The following is a 17,201-nucleotide window of genomic DNA, read 5'->3' as shown; positions in this document are numbered from 1 at the left end:
GCCGAAGGCAGACGCTTAACCGACTGAGTCACCCAGGCGCCCCTACGGGTGGTTTTTTCCTACTTCCTTGTACTTCCAAATGTTCAGCATCTATTCCGTTAAAACCCTCTCCTAAAAACAGTACAAAAATGGAATTTGAAAAAGAAACACCTTGCCAAAAGTACAGTCAGCTTTCTCACCTTTTGAGCAGTGTGATTAAAGTAACACATTTAAATCCTGGATTCCTTCCTTTCTTCTTCACGGGATGGGGATTTGTGCGGGCGGCAGTGTGGTCCCGGCGCTGAAACCTCACAACGCAGAGCAGGGGCGTGGAGCACTGAGCTCTCCTGCCTCCTCTCCCTTCCCCAGGCCTTGCTGCCTTCTTAGAACAGCCCAGCTGGCGAGCCGCAGGCCGGTGCTGCCTCCCGAGCTGCCATCCACCCCCCACCCCCCGTGCCTGGTGAGGCCATGCCAGGGAGGGAGGCAGGGTGTCCCGTGCTAAGGGCACAGGCTGCAGAGACAGGCCACGCAGAACTCCACGTCCCAGAACCTCATTGTACAGACCCCTTCATACTTCTTGGATGGTCAGACAGGGACAATAGGGACAACTCAGAACACATGCGGGGACAGTGGTCATGGCTAGGAAACACGGTTGCTCTCCTGGCCCTGCCACTGGCTGTGTGGCCTTGAGGATGTCATTGGACCTCATGGGACCTGCTTTCATCCCCCCCTCAACTGAGGAGGCTGGACATAAAAGACGTCAAGTTCACTTCCATCTCTACAGGCTAACATTTTGCATGTCGCTACAGGTGGCCTAACCTCTAAGAATGGCCAAGTTCTAGTTATTTTCGGTGGCTGCCGTGTTGCCCTGGTTAATCTCACTGTACAGGGAGAAGGTGTCTCCTGAGAGGGGCAGATCTTTTCTATCGAAACCACTGGGTTTGGCAGACCAGCCCGCCTGCTCTCTCTGCAGGGCCAGGCTCTGGGCCATCCAACGCGACCACCCTGGACGTGTCCCATGCCCTCTCCTCTCCCAGGACTCACCAGGCGAGCCAAGGGGCTGCTGGAACTGTGTATCAATCTGTGGGTATATGTGTGTCTCCATGGACACAAATTATAGTAAAAATTCAATTTCACTAAATGTACTAAATGTATCCTGGATTGGATCCTAGAACAGAAAAAGGACGTTAGTAGAAACACTGGTGAAATCCGAATAGAGTCTAGAGTGTAGTTAATAGTAGTGTACCAACGTTAATCTCTTAGTTTTGACAAATGTACCACGGTTACATAAGATGTTAACATCAGGGGAAACCGGGTGTGGGGTATATGGGAACACTCCATACTATCTTTGCAACTTTTCTGTAAATCTGAAATGATTCTCCCCCAAAAAAGTTTATTATAAAAATTCAGTTCCAACATTTTACAACCCAATATAATATATTGATTTTGGAGGTTTAACTAGCAAATCTGCTATTCAGTTCAACTTTCATATTTTTTATCGTGGTACCGCGTACCTACGGTAAGGTACACAAATCTGGTGTACAACTCATTGAATTTGCAAATATGGATTTGACCTCCTAACCAGCACCAGATCAAACAATAGGATGTTTCCAGCACCCAGAAGATTCTAGCTCTCTATGAATAGTTCGCCTCCACCCGAAATAGCCACTTTCCCGAATTATACACCATAGATTTGTTTTGCCTCTACTTGAACTTCATATAAATATAGTCATTAAGTATGTAGTCTTTTGAATCTGGCTTCTTTCACTCAATATATAATGTTTGGAAAACCATCCACGCTATTGTGTGCAGTGGTAGTTTATTCTTTTATTATTGTGAAATATTCCATTGTGTGCATATTGCCCAATTCAGATATCCATTCTGTTTTTGACTGATGTTTGGATTGTTTCCACTTTGGGACTCTTAGAAATGAAGTTGCCCTAAACCTTCTGTGTCTTTGGCACCTTTATGCACTCATTTCTCTTAGATGCATACTGCAGAGCGGATGAGCTGGGTCATAGAGTATCTGCATGCTCAGTGTTAGTAGATACTACCAAACAGCTTTCCAAAGTGGTCACACCAGTTACACTTCCTCCAGAAACACACGAGAGCTCTGCTTGCCTCACATCCTTGCCGATACTTGCTGTTGTCAATCTTTTTCATTGTAATCATTCTAGTCAGTATCTCATGGTTTTAATTTGCATTTCTCCTATGATCATGTGTTTACCAGCCTTTATGATAACCTCTCTTGTGGGGTGCCTGTTCAAGCACTTCACCCATTTTCATTGTATTGTTTTTCTTTTCCTTATTGGTTTGTAGGAGCTCTTTATATGTTCTGGATATGTAATGTTTGGAAAACACGTTATCTAACACGCATCTAACATGTTAGATACCATGTAATGAACACCTTCTCCCCATCTATGGCTTTTATTTTCACTCTCTTCGTGGTATTTTTCAATGAGTAGATCAGTTCATCTTTAACCAAATCAACTGTTGCTTTTTTCACCCAAATCAGAAGACTTTAATATTTGTATACATTTAGAAGTAGAAGGAACTTTAGAGATCTGTACCAGTGGCTCTTTTTTTTTTTTTTTTTAAGATTTTAAGTATTTATTCATGAGAGACACACAGAGAGAGGCAGAGACACAGGCAGAAGGAGAAGCAGGCTCCCTGTGATTTGGATCATATACTATCTGGCCACCCTACCTCTAAATCTCTTAACAATGTGCTGCCCCTGGCCTGCATGCCTGTGTCCTCACTTCCCTGACGAGGCCTCTGGCGTCTGCATAGCTAAATTTGCAGGATTCAGAAGACAGCAGGTGGCATCCCCAAAGCAGTGGGGCTTACTTTCCACCCCAGCAATAACCAGGCCCTATTTCCTTATCCTTCCAGCTGGATTTCATAAAACCACACACAGAAAGGTAGCACCCAGATAGGACACCAGTGCTGGGGAAACACACCCAGAACAAAAGCCACACTTCCAGCTCCCTGCACTGTAAAAATTCCATTTAACCACTGCCTGGCTACCTGGAGACATGGCTCAATTGCAAGAACCCATGACTGTTGTCATTGATCCCTGCTATCAAACTATTAGATTGATCCTATCAGTAGGAGGGGCTCTGATGGGGTCAGGGGGCGAGGCCACTCTTCCACTGGGACATGTGACAAAGGCTCCTGAAGACCCCAGAGGTCAGAGAAGTGTCTCCCCTTCACCCAGGGTTCCCCTCTCGGATTATCACCCTCATGACAACCAGGGAGTGGTCTTCTCGCGCTGCCATTTCTATACAGCAAGGGCTCCACAGGCTCAGCACCCTTCCCCTCTCTCTTCGCCTCCACAGGGTGGCATTCCTGTCACTACAAGGACTGAATGCCCCAGAGCAGCTCTGTGTCACCAATGCACATCCAACAGCCCAGCCCCTCTTACCTCTTTGTTCTTTGGAATTATCTGATTCATCTGAATTTTATTCCCACCTTTGGCCACATCACCTGTTCCAAAATCACTTATGATGCCTGTAGAGGATTGAAGGGTGGCCCCAAAAGATAAATCGATGTCCTAACCTCAGTGAATGTGACATTATTGGGAAGAGTCTTTGCAAATATAATTGAGTGGAGGGTTATCCTGGGTTATCTGGCTGTGCCCTAAATCCAACGACAGGTGTCCTTGTAAGAGACAGAAGCGAAAGCACAGGAGAAGGGAAGAAAACTATTCATAGATAGAGGCGTTAAGGGAAGGTGGGTAGCCATGAGTGGAGGTCACCAGACGCTGGAAGGGCAAGGAAGTTTCTCCCCTGGGGCCTTCGGAGGGAGTATCATCCTGCTGACACTTCGATTTTGGATTTCTAGCCTCTAGAACTGTCAGGGAATAAATTCCTGTTGTTTCAAGCCACCAAAGTTGTACTGATTTGTTACGGGAGCCCCGGGAAACTAACACAATGACTCAGATTGGCTTAATTTTCCTAGCCCTGCCCTACCTCCCTGCAAAGCTGTCTCCTGTGCTGTCTGCTCTAAGGCATCACTGAGAACACACGAGCACACGTGTGCACATATGCACACGCACACACACACGCCCCTCTGCTAATTTGCATCCTTGTCCCAGCCTCTCCCCAGGAACATGAGGAGCATTTACCCAGAGGAAAGGGCCTGGACCCCGTCACTTAGCAAGCCCCGCACACGCCGGGGCCGGCAGCAGGCAGCCTGGGCCTTGCGGAGCGCCGCCTCTCCGCACGCCCGTCCAGGGGCCTTCCTGGGAAGCCAGGCTCCCTCAACCTGTGGGCTGAGAGTGGAATCCTTAGAAGGACCATCAAAGGAGTTGGAGGACCAGCCGAGAGGAGTCCCCACGTGCTCCCGCTAGGGAAGCGGCCTCCCCGGGCGAGGGGGACCCAGGGAAAACCGGAAAACCAGAGGCAAAGGCCTGAGCCTCTCAGCCGGAGTCCTTCCTGGGGCCACACGACGGCTCACGGCGACACAAACTCAGCGGGGAAGGCTTGTTTCAGGGTGAACATGAGGAAGACGACCTCTTCGTAGTGGCCCGACTCGTAGAGGCAGCCGAACTGGGGCGAGCCGTCGGGGCCGGCGCCCATGGCCTGCAGGTCGGAGTAGGCACAGCCGCCGGCCGCCAGCGGGACGGGCTCGGACCAGGCCTTGCGGCCCGGGCGCCGCCGGTGGAGGTAGGCGCCCAGGTGGGCTCTGCGCTGCGGGTCGGTCGGGTGAGTGTAGAGCAGCCACCAGTCGCAGGCTCCTGAGCCCGCGTGGGGGTTCGGGAAACTGATGACGCTCCCTTGGCAGCCGTGGGGAGGCTCCACGAGCTCCTTCACCGCCTGGGCCTCCGTGAAGTCGAGCCCCTCGTTGGTGCTCTCGGCCTGGACCCTGGCCCTGTGCGGGCTTCTGGCATTCAGGTATACCACCCTCCGCTCCGCACCCCCGACTTCAGCCACCTGGCACTCCAGGGTGTCCTGGGCCACAAAGTTTCCCCTCTCCCACGTGTGCCCGTGGTCGTGGCTGACGAAGCAGAAGGCAAACGGGGAAGGCCTCGGGAGGGAGCGGAGGTTCCGGTAAGCATAGGCGGGCACCACCAGACTCTCGGCCTTGTTGTGCAGCTGCAGACAGTGTCCCGGGCCCACTGCAAAAGTGGCCCATTCCTTGTGGGCTGCGCCGATGGCAGGGCCAGTGAGGTCCCTGGCAGGGCTCCAGGACCTGCCGTGGTCAGTGCTGGTGACCTGGCACAGCCGCGTCACATTGACCCTCGTATGCAGCTGGTGGTGCTCGGAGACCTGCCCGGGGATGGCAATGAAGAAGAGGAAGAGGGTTCCTGTCTTCTCATCGTACAAGGGGCTTGGGTTCATGGACCGGTGGCCCTCCAGCTGGGCTTGGGCCACCACCTCCTGAGCGTGCCACTGAATGGGAGGAGACAGGAAGGAGGAGGAGAACAATTTTGAAATGGCCAATGCCAGTGCCAGGAACGGCAGCGTGGGGAGAGGTGGTCTATCTCAGGGGGTAAAAATCAAAGGTCACCAAGAAAAGCTCTCCATGCAGCACTCATTCATCTGTACGACGCCTCTCCAGAGCAGTGGGAGCCAGGGCCTCCCTCACCCCCTCCAAGGCAGCACCCTCCTCATTTGAAGAGCAACAGACATTACAGAGCTCCTGCAGTGTGCTAGGCCCCAGCATACAAAGATGATTCAGACATGAGCCGTTCCCAGCTTCATCTTGGTTCCCCCGACTCACCAGCCCAGTCCAGCGTCCCATTCTGGACAGGCAAAGCCCTGGAATAATCACAATAGTCTCTCCAATGGTGAATGATTCTAGGGGCAGATACTGTGCCAAGAGCATGATGTCTGTTGTGTCATCTAATGTAACCCTTAACTCCTGGGGGACAGGTTACTTGCTCTATCTCATGTCCAGAGAATGAGAGGCTTAGGCAGGGTAGATAAGTAGCCCAAGACCATCCTCCTGGTAAGGGACAGAATCAGGACTTGAATCCAAGTCCATCTGCTTCAAACCCCGTGCTCTGGATAGCTGCTGTGCAATAACGGCCACGAGGTCATCACAATAGTAATATTAATCCCTTCAAATGTGATAAACCAGCCTTGGGTGTCTTCATCAAAATTAACTACTTGGTCTACATGCTGGAACCTCAAGACACAAGCAGTCACTCCAACCTTCACTCTGCTCCCCAGGTTAAATTTTACTAAAAGGATATAACCCCTCAGTTAGGTGATACTAACCTCCTCCTCCCTCAGGTTTTCAGGGATGTAGGAAGCTTTCCAAACATCAGTTTCCTGACCGACTTGTCCCATCATGCAATAAAGCAGATGCGGCCTGGCCAACTGGACTTGTTCACGGTGACCCTATGTGAGATCTAGGTGATCACCTGGGGACACCTTCTCTGCCCCACCCCGATAGGTCTCTGGGTCCCTCTTGCAATTCAGTGTATCCCGTCCCTCTGTTCCCCAGACCTCAGCCATCTAAGGATGAAATGGTCCCTGTACTCCCAGAGGAGTACTTGCAGCCTCACCTTACCTTACCTGGACATGGTGGGTGGATGCGTCATAGCTCCCTCTGCGCAGGACAATCAGCTCTGCGTGCTCATCCTTCTTGCTCGTTCGCTTTTCTGCAAAGGCCAGCAGTGTCTTCTGTTGAGGCAGGTAGAGCAGAGCGGGGATTCTGTAGGCATGGGCTCCTGACTGGAACACTTTCTCCTTCTGCAGGACGGGGCAGGATGCCATGGGGCTTGGGAGTGGGCACAGGATAAGAAGATGAGTCTCTTGAGGTCACATCCTGAGATGGAGCATGGCCATTCTCCCAGGCAGGCGCTGCTCACCCTACGGGCAAGCCACCTGATATTGGGGTGGTCTGTCCTCCTGCCACATGGGGCTCATCCCCTTTTACTACATTCCAGCAACCTATCAATCTTGCACATGCCCTCCCATGGAATTTGGCAGCAGTCTGTCCATGAGACATCGGAGAGAAGATATTCGGAAAAAGAGTATTTTGTGCTATATTTTTATTATAAATTAATAAACTTTCTTACGACAGATTTGTGATAATCGTCAACTGCCTTTTCCAAACCCAGCTCATCAATCAAATGCTAAACCCTGGGTAGGAAAGGAGCGCTTCCCGAGTGGTGCTCTGCAGCTGTCCAACTGCCAGAAAATGACACATGGGAGGTTTTTTTTTATAACTGCAGAGCCCTAGAAAGTTGCCTTAGAAAAAAGAAAAAGAAAAAAAGAAAGGTGGGAAAAAAAGCCTTGATTCTCAAGGCTCTCCTCCCCAGGCTGCCTGAAGTTAAGGCCCAGCTGCACCCACCAGGTCGCTCCACCCCTGGGGCAGGGAGAGGGTGCTGGAATTGAAGAGAGAGGCTCCTGACAGCTCACGTGGGCTGCAAGGGTCTTCTGGACATACAAGAAAACAAAAATTAAAAATAAGTATTTGAACAAAAAGGGTAGGGGAGGGCTGGAGATTACTTGCCAACTGTGGGCGACAGTGGTCTCTGGACTGGGCCACCTGGTCCCCCTTCAGGGTGACTTACTCCCTGTTTCAGGGAGTGCGGGCTGCAGAGCAGATGGCTCACAGCTGTCAGCGATGAGGAGGAGGGACGGGACTGCCAGCAGCCGAAAAGAACCAAGGTCATACCCCAGGAAGGGCTGCATCTGATGATGAACCTGCCCAGAATATGAAGACTTGGCTCCTACCTGGGACGCTCTGCAGGGCCGGCCCAGCTCTAGGGCTCCCATGGGCTCAGCTGAGGCTTCCCAGAGACTCCCTCTGCCCCATTCTACTGCCCTCCCTTCCCTTACACTGAGCTGACCCCAGGAGGTGCCCCCATAACCTTCCTGTCCTGGCTCCAGAGCCTGTTTCCTGGGAAGCCCTGCCTGCAACAGGCCTTTGGAGAAGGGCAGTGGAAAGTGGGGTGTGCAGCAGGAGGCACACAGCCTCTCCTCCGTATACCCTTCCTACTGCTTGCATCTTCTCCCACCATGTACGTGGATTATCTATTTAAAACTTAATTTAATGTTTTGGCGAAATCAGTGCAATCTAATCAGTGTTTTATTCATTCCATGATGAATATTATTGTTAGGCCAGTATAAGAAGGACCAATGCTGCATAAGGTAAAAATGTGTGATCGCCTAAATGTAGATGGAAGGACCAGGTCTTCGTGGCAAGATCTAGACCCGCAAACTGGAATCCAAGAACACAGAGGTGAGTAGACGTAAGGGTGATGGCTGGGTTGGAACTTTGTTATGAACTGTAGATGGGAAAGAAATCAAGTATGATTAAAAATAAAAATGAGGTGATGCCTGGGTGGCTCAGCATTTGAGCATCTGCCTTTGGCTGGGGTCTTGATCCTGGAGTCCTGGGATCGAGTCCCGCATCGGGCCCCCCACAAGGAGCCTGCTTCTCCCTCTGCCTGTGTCTCTGCCTTTCTCTGAGTGTCTCTCTTGATTAAAATCTTTTAAAAAGTTAAAAACAAAAAAAACAAAAATGAAATGGGGAACAAAGAGGCCGTGTTAACAGTGTTCTCTAGAAAATTGATCATCGGTTTATTTAAGCTCTTGGGTACTTATCTAGGAGTGGGGTGGCTGGGTCATACCGTACTTCCATGTTTAACTTTTTGAGCAGCTGCCAGATTGTTTCTACATCAGCTGCAACATTTTACATTCTCCCCAGCCATGAAGGAAGGTTCCAAACTCTCCACGTCAACACTGGCTTATTGTGTCTTTTTGATAACAGCCATCCTACGGGTGTGAAGTGGCATCTCGCTGTGGTTTTGATTTGCGTTTCCAGATGACTAACGCTATGGAGCCTGTGCTCACTGACCAACAGCGTTGGATGTTCGCCTGGAGGCAATGGGAAGATTTCAAATTTGTTTAGGCAAGGGAGTGATCTAACCTGATTCATTTTTTAGGAAGTCCCTCTTTTGGCTCCAGGGAACGGGGAGGGGTTGGGGCAGGGGGAGAAGATGAATCTGTTGCAAGCTCCCCCGTAAAATAAACTAAAAGCCTGGATGAAACAGAGACAGAACAATTGCAAGAGGAGCCGGGCTCTTAGAAATGGGGAGGCAGCAAAATTAATAGAATTTGGAGGGCAAACTAGGGAGGAGCTGCGAATGCCCAGCTGAAAGTATTCTGGAGTGATTTCCATAGCGTCTGTCACTATTTTCCAGATTCCCTCCTTAGACACTGTTCCCCATCAGGGTGGGGACAAATGTACCCATTTGCACAGCAAACCTTTATCGTGTTCCTACTTTGTGCCCTGGATTGTTCTAGAAACTCGGGATACTCTGTGAATCAAAGAAAGATCCATAGACTCAGGGAATTTGTAGTGGGGATGGGAAATTAAGTTTATTGTCAAATACCAAATAGTGCTCACTAGGACCAAGACCCGTCTGCGCACTGGACAGGGATGACCTTATCTGACCTCACAAATGCCCTGCCCTCTGAAAACCTTGGGGCTGAGAGGCATGCCCCCCTAGAAGAGAGGCTGGCATGCAGGGAGGCGGCTGTGGACATGTGCTAACCCAGTCCCACTCGGGCTGCTTGTCTAAGTATTTGTCCCTTGTGCGTTTACAGCCAAAGCAGGCACAGGAGGGCAGGTGCAGAGGAAAAGGAACCTCTGTGTGAGCTCAGGGCTCCTCTCTATTCTCAGCAACTTAGCGCCGGCCCAAACTGGCTCGCCTGCTGACAACACCATCCCCAAATGCCTTCATAATCGTCATAACCAATACTTACATGGCTTTTACGAGGGGCTAGCACTCTTCTAAGTGCTCTGCTACATTTTCCTAAAATTTTTGTAAATCGTATTTATAAATTTTAATGTTTACAACACCAATTACACATAGTCATTCATTTAATACCCATGACACTTCCCATAAGATAGACACTATTTTAATCTCATTGTGCAGATGAGGAAACTGAGCTCACTAACACTCGAGTGTCAGAGCTGGGACTTTTTTTTTTAAAGATTTTATTTATTCATGAGAGATACAGACAGAGAGGCACAGACACAGGCATAAGGAGAAGCAGGCTCCATGCTGGGGACCCGATGTGGGACTCAATCCTGGGACTCCAGGATCAGGCCCTGGGCTGAAGGCAGGCACTAAACCGCTGAGCCACCCAGGGATCCCCAGAGCTGGGACTTAAGCCACTTCTAACCCCTGGCTAAGTACTGCCTCTGGGAGGAGTTCTGGAAAAACTTCCCACACGTCATTACATTTCTGGTGGTGCTTGAGCACCTCGTGTAGGTAGCTGACCCACCTGGACCCAGCCCTGGCTCCCACCGTGGCAGTGGCTTGAGACCAAACAGCGGAAAGAGAACTGAACTAGGACTCAAAAATTTGGATTCCAGTCCTAGGTCCCCTCTTTGTACATCTTTGGGCAAGAACCTGCATCCCTGGTTTCCATCTCCCCACCTAGCAAGGAGGGAGCTGCAGGTGACCCTGCAGGGTGGGGGCTGACTCCTTGGGGGATGGGTGGGCAGGAGCCTCAGCACAAGCCAACCCCAGGTGCCAGCATCCAGGCGGTCAGTGGGGTGACGATGTCAGGTGGAACCACGAGAAACCACCATTTCATGGGACCATTCATGGTCGAATAGCGGCAGTTTAAGCTGGTCCCGCCTCAAGCGACCAGCAGCTGACATGGCTTGTGGTCTTGTGGGGCCCCGGCCCAGAGTGAAGCATCTTACACGAGGAAGCTCGCTTCTCCCCGCCCGGCCCACGACGCTGGCTTTAGTGCTGCATCTCAGATGTGGGGCAGCTGAGAAGTAGGTCAGGAAGGCAGGAGGTGACCGCCCTGAGTGGGTGGTGGGGATGGATAGGTGTGAGCCCGGAGCTGCCCAATTCCAGGACCCACACCCCTGACCACTGGGCTCTCCCCCCACAAGGCCTACAGCTGAGTCTCAGATCAGAAAAGCAGGTGCTCCTGCCTGCCCCCTCTCTCCTGTTGGGAGCACAGCCTCACGCGCCCCTTGCAGATCCAGAGGCCTCCACGTGCCCACTTCTGACAGATGCTCTGGCAACTCGCAGATTTGCATTAAGCCCCTTCTCTGTGCCAGGCAACAGATGAGCAGATAAGCCCTGGCCCCTGCCCTCCAGGCACCATAACAAGTGAGAACCAAACATGCTGGGGAGGGAGAAAGAGGCACACGTGGCAGCTTTTCTGAGAGAAACAGCCTTCATTCTTGGGGCTAGTTTTGGGGGGAATGTTTACCCATCGGCTACCACGTTGAAATGCCAGCTCTCCGGAGAACGGGCAGCTGCCTGCATCTGACCTGCTGACAGCACCAGTGAAGCAAGCATGGGGGGCAACACGCCTGACGCTTGGGCTGCTTCCTTTTCCCAAGAAAACCCCACTTCCAACGGGCTCAACAACTCCTCTTGGGGCCAGTGCCTTGCTGGCATTCCCACCCCGGCTGAGAGGAGCTTTCTTGATTCCCAGGCCAGTACAGGACCACTGGGCCGCCTCCTGGAAGGTCAGACCAGCAGCAGTAACTTGAGAGCAGAATTCAGAGTTTTCCCGAGCTGACCAACCGGAGCCTTCTCCACATCCTTCCCCACCGAGCAGGTGCCGTGGGCACCCCAAGAAGAGAGTGGGTGTCCTGACAGGGGGTTGAGGGCAATGAGCTATCACGCTCTTTGGAACTGCCACGTCTAAGACATCCCCAGCATTGCTCCATCACTCCCTAATTACCTCGTACAGAAGAGCTCTTGTTTATGTTAACAAAGGAACAGGTGGGTCGATTCCAAGAGAAGCTGTTTGTCAGGCCGAGTGTTCCAAGTCGGATCCTGGCACCTGAGTGGGAAGTCAGGGTATGTGGCAGCGGCAGTGGGAACCCAGCTTCTAGAAGCACAGTGGGGCTCCTGCATTCTGCCCAGCTTGCCTCGAGTCACGGGCCCTCCTCTATCATGCCGGTGCCTATATACATCTAAGGGAGGCCCCGACTCCTGCCACCCACTCATCTGCCAACGTGCTCCAGGGCGAAGCCAGTGTGGAAGCCCAGCCTTGGCCCAGTTAGGACGCTGGTACTCATTAACCAGCAGGAAGTCTGTCCAGTTCTCTTCACAGTCATGGTGAATCAGAATGAGCCAAGGGCAGCCTGAGTCAGGCTTGCTTCTTAAATGGACGCAGTGAACAAAATGTGTGCACAGCTGGGAAGAAGCTTCCCCGGGGGCCTGGCACAATCTGGAAGTGCAGAGAGGGCAAGAGCAAGGGCTAGAGCCATGCAGGACTCGCCTCCTTTCCTGGCTCTGCCAGGTGCCAGCTGGGTAAGGAGAGCAAACTTCCTTAACCTCTTGGACCCCGGTTTCCTCCTCTGAAAAATGGGAGAAACAGTATCCCAGTGGACTCCCAAGCTGCATGAGAGCGGGGACTATACGCCTCGTCTGCTACCACAGCCCAGTATGGAGAGCAGTTTCTGGTACATCGTTGGTGCTCCGTCAGTGCTCCTCAATTGAGGGAATGGATGGGGCTCCCTTTCCAGGCAGGGCCAGTGCCCTGAAGTCATACAAGATAAACCCATTGAAAATCTCTCTCTCTTTTTTTTAAAGTGATTTTTAAAAAAATTTTATTTATTTACTCATAAGAGACACAGAGAGGCAGAGACACAGGCAGAGGGAGAAGCAGGCTCCATGCAGGGAGCCCGACACAGGACTCGATCCCGGGTCTCCAAGATCATGCCCTGGGCTGAAGGCAGGCGCCAAACTGCTGAGCCACCCGGGCTGCCCCATTGAAAATCTCTTAACCTAGCATCTGGCCCATGCCAGGGACTCTAGATGCTGGTACCTGGCCAAGTGCCCTGTTCTTCTGCATCCACCAGAACCAAGCCCACGGCTCCATAGGCCGGAGTTCATTCCCAGGAGGGTGAGACCTTCGCTGGCACACAGCCAGACCATACAGGGCTTCCTTGGCTTATGATGGGGTTATGTCCCGACAAACCCATCATAAGTTGAAAATGCATTTAATACCCCTAACCTACCGCACATCATAGCTTGGCCCAGCCCCCCTTAAATGTGCTCAGAACACTGGCATTAGCCTGCAGGTTGGGCTATTCATCTGACACAAAACCTATTTTACAACAAACTGTTGGTCATCTCCCGTAATGTTCCGAACACCGTGCTGGAAGCTACAGGCAGAGCTGCTGTGTGGGCACAGCACGGTTGTCAGTGTATCAGTCATTGACCTTGGCTGACCAGCATCCCGAGGGAGGATCACCTGCACACCGCTAGCCCGGGATGAGAGCCAAATTCCAAACTCCATGTATGGTTTTTACTGAATGTGTGTGGCTTTCACACCATCTTAATGTTGAAAAGTCCTAAGTTGAACCATCGTAAATTGGGGACCACCTGTGTAATCCACCTCACCCCAGTCCTTCAGACAGTGTGGGTGAAGCTGAATGAGCTGGAAAGATCAAAATGCAGTCCAACTCAGTTCCAAGTGCACTTCCTGTGATAGGGAAGTCTTCCTAATGTGAGGGTGAGGGAGGTCTTCCTAATGTGTCCTCTTTCCCTCCACTGGACAAAGTCCTTTCAAAGTACCTTCAGCTCCAGATGGATCTGGTTGCTCAGAGGCAGGTTGGTCACACCTTGGCACCTCTCTGCTCAGGGGGTTGGGGGGGCAGATCTTTCTGGCTGCCTCACAGTAGAGTGTCCCCAGATGGTCACTTCTGGGTTCCCTGCCCTGCTCTGGTCTAGAGCCCTCTCACTGTTCTCAGAGAGACAGTCATGGTCTGACTTTGAATTTTTCTTTGAAAGGTCCACCTGAAGCCCAGTCCCTGTGAAAGGCCAAGTCAACCCAGCCCCCCATCTCTGACCCACACCCCATGGTGGGGAGAACTTGGAAGAGGTGATTCCCAGACCTCAACCTTAGATTTCAAGGTTGAAGTTGATACCTTTACTGAATTCTTCTTGTTTTCCAGCTAACTCACTAGGTCACAGAAGAGGTTTTCAAAAGTGAGTTAGGGGACCCTGTGTGGCACAGTCGGTTGGGGGTCCTACTCTTGGTTTTGGCTTGGGTTGGGGTCTCAGGGTCTCAGGGTGGTGAGACCGAGCCCTGTGTTGGGCTCCACACTTGGTGTAGAGTCTGCTTAAGACTCTCTCCCTCTCCCTCTGCCTCTGCCACTTCCCCCATGTGTGCTCTCTCTCTCTCTCTCAAATAAATAAATCTTTAAAAAAATAAAGTGGGTTAAATGTGGTGCTAGTGCTTGGTTAAAGAAATTGTGACCCACCCATAAAATGCAATAGTAGGCACGAATTAATTAAAATCATGTTTCAAAGACTAGATGACATACAAGAAAATGCTGGGATGGTTTGAAGTATAAAAACAGGATACATGATGGCATACAAGGTAGGATCCCACTTTTATAAATGTGTATATTATAAGCTCAAAAATATATATAAAAGGGCGCCTGGGTGGCTCAGTGGTTGAGCATTTGCCTTTGGCTCAGGTTGTGATCCTGGGGTCCTGGGATCGAGTCCTCCCACATTAGGCTCCCTGTGGGGAGCCTGTTTCTCCCTCTGCCTGTGTTTCTGCCTCTGTCTCTGTGTCTCTCATGAATAAATAAATAAAATCTTTAAACTATACATGTATATATATAAACAAAAATTTTTATCAAAATACATATTGCTACACCCCCAAAACTTAGCACAGTGCATAGAACAAAATTAATTAATTTTATTTTATTATTATTATTTTTTAGAGAGACAGCATGCAAGTAGTGTAGGAGATAGAGGGAGAGAGAGAACCCCCAGCAGACTCCATGCTCAATGTGGAGCCCTGTGCAGGGCTTGATCTCACAACACTGAGATCATAAACTGAGCTAAACCTAAGACTTGGACAATTAACGAACGACTGAGCCACCCAGGTGTCCCATGGAGAGAAAATCTTTTTTTTTAAGGTTTTACTTATTTATTTATGAGAGACACAGAGAGAGAGAGGCAGAGACACAGGCAAAAGGAGAAGCAGACTCCTTGCAAGGAGCCTGATGTGGGACTCGATTCCAGATCCCAGGATCACGCCCCGAGCCGAAGGCAGATGCTCAACCCCTGAGCCACCCAGGTGTCCCTCTTTTTTTTTTTTTAATATTTATTTATTTATTCTAGAGAGAGGAGGAGGGGCAGAAGGAGAGAGAGTCCCAAGTAGACTCTGGGCTGAGCATAGAGCCCAAAGCTGGGCTGATCCCACCACTCCAAGATCACGATCCCAGCTGAAACCAAGAGTTAGAGGCTCAACCAACTGCGCCATCCAGATGCCCCAGAGAGAGAATCTTAAGCGGACCCTGTGCTGAGTGCAGAGCCGGATGTAGGCCTTGACTCATGGCCCTGAGATCACTACCTGAGCTGAAACCAAGAGTCAGATGCTTAACCAATGGTGCCACCCAGATGTCCCACTTTTATTTTTTATTTATTTATTCATCTTTAATTTTTTAAAAAAAATTCAGTTAATTAACATATAATGTATTATCAGTTTCAGAGGTAGCGTTCCTAAGATTTTTCAGTCTTATATAATACTCAGTGCTCATTACATCACTTGCCCTCCTTAATGCCCATCACCTACTTACCCCAGCCCCCCACCCACTTCCCTTCCAAAAACCCTCAGTTTGTTTCCTCTGATTAAGAGTCTCTTATGGTTTATCTCCCTTTCTGAGTTCATAGTTTTATTTTTTCTCCCTCCCCCTATGCTCCTGTTTTGTTTCATAAATTCCACATGAGTGAGATCATATGATAATTCTTTCTCTGATTGACTTATTTCACTTAGCATAATACCCTCTAGTTCCACCCACATCACTGCAAATGGCAAGATTTCTTTTTCCTGATGGCTGAGTAATATTCCATTATACATATATCCCACATCTTCTTATCTCTTCATCCGTCGATGGACACCAGATGCCCCAAGTTTAACTAATGTGATTACAAATGATATGTACCTACTTCTTTGTATTCTTCAGATGCATACAAATATTATTAGTTTAAAAAGGTATTATTTTTAAAATAATGATAAGTAATATCAGGAAAGGCTTTAAAATGTAGCTTATTTTTTTAATTTTATGCTTTTTTTTTTTAAGATTTTACTTATTTATTCATGAGAGACACACAGAGAGAGAGAGAGAGAGAGGCAGAGACACAGGCAGAGGGAGAAGCAGGCTCCATGCAGGGAGCCTGACGTGGAACTTGATCCCGGGACTCCAGGATCAGGCCCTGGGCTGAAGGCAGGCACTAAACCGTTGAGCCACTGGGGCTGCCCCTAAAATGTAGCTTAAGGGTACCTATAAACTCTATCCTGGCCAGAGCACTGAGTGGGGAACTATGGTTTCAAAAGGACCTAAAGAGCTTTATAGAAATGGGCTTGATTCAGCATGCAAATTTAACTTATATTTGACTCCAAGGGATCAGCTGGTTAACTGTTCAAAAGTACTCATCAAATACACCCATGCTGCCTTGGGAAGGAGATGGAGAGAGATCATGGAGGAGGTCCTAGAGCTCCAAGTGCTGATTATTTCTCTGGGGGAACAAGATAAGCAAATGAGCTACAGAGGCCAGAGAAGGTAGATATACTGCCCAAATGACCAAATTGAATGTTATGTCTAGCTAAGCTTTTTTTTTTTAATTTACTTATTTTTAAGATTTTATTTACTTATTTGAGAGAGAAAGAGCATAGCAGAGGGAGTGGGAGAAACAGGCTCTCCACTGAGCAGGAAGCCTGATGTGGGGCTCCATCCCTGGATCCAGGATCATGACCTGAGCCGAAGGCAGACACAACCAACTGAGCCACCCAGAGGCCCCTAAAGATTTTATTTTTAAGCTATCTACACCCAATGGGGCTCAAACTTACAACCCTGAGATCAAGAGTTGTGTGCTCTACCAACTGAGCCCAGCCAGGTGCCCCGTAGCTAAGCTTTTCTTAATGCATGTTTTCTAAAATTTCCACAATTTCTATTTAGTTCTTCTTTGAAACAACTTTTTAAAAAATTATTTTCCTCGGCCCTAAAAACAAATAAGCTAGCAAGCCATGAGAAGACATGGAGCATATTACTAAGTGACAGGAACCAATCTGAAAAGGCTCCATACTGTATGATTCCAACTCTATGACATTCTGGAAAAGAACAATGGAGAAGAAGTAAAGAGGGAGAACAGCAAAAGGATCAGTTGTTCCCAGGGGTTATAGAGGTGGTGTGAGTGAGCAGGGGAAACACAAATGATTTTTAGTACAGTGAAAAAACTCTGTAATATACCA

General features: G+C 49.6%; 1 protein-coding gene across 4 annotated transcripts in view; it reads right to left on the bottom strand.

Annotated features, from left to right (window-relative positions):
* Positions 1-1,781: 1,781 nt before the first annotated feature.
* The window catches only part of NEU2 (neuraminidase 2), an 84,266-nt gene continuing 68,846 nt past the window's right edge, over positions 1,782-17,201 (bottom strand). For 3 of the 4 annotated variants that reach the window (XM_072796718.1, XM_072796719.1, XM_072796721.1), the window contains 2 exons: positions 6,504-6,708; positions 1,782-5,372 (listed from right to left, as the gene is read on the bottom strand). In XM_072796718.1, coding sequence (XP_072652819.1) covers positions 4,434-5,372; positions 6,504-6,704 — 1,140 coding nt within the window. In that variant the 5' untranslated portion in view covers positions 6,705-6,708 and the 3' untranslated portion in view covers positions 1,782-4,433. Of the gene's footprint in view, positions 5,373-6,503; positions 6,709-11,663; positions 12,141-17,201 lie in introns of those variants that run through there. The other variant, XM_072796720.1, reaches the window with a different exon arrangement.

This window comes from Canis lupus, chromosome 24 (genome assembly GCF_048164855.1).
Source record: "Canis lupus baileyi chromosome 24, mCanLup2.hap1, whole genome shotgun sequence".
Taxonomy (NCBI): domain Eukaryota; kingdom Metazoa; phylum Chordata; class Mammalia; order Carnivora; family Canidae; genus Canis; species Canis lupus.
This window is presented reverse-complemented; position numbering and strand designations above follow the sequence as displayed.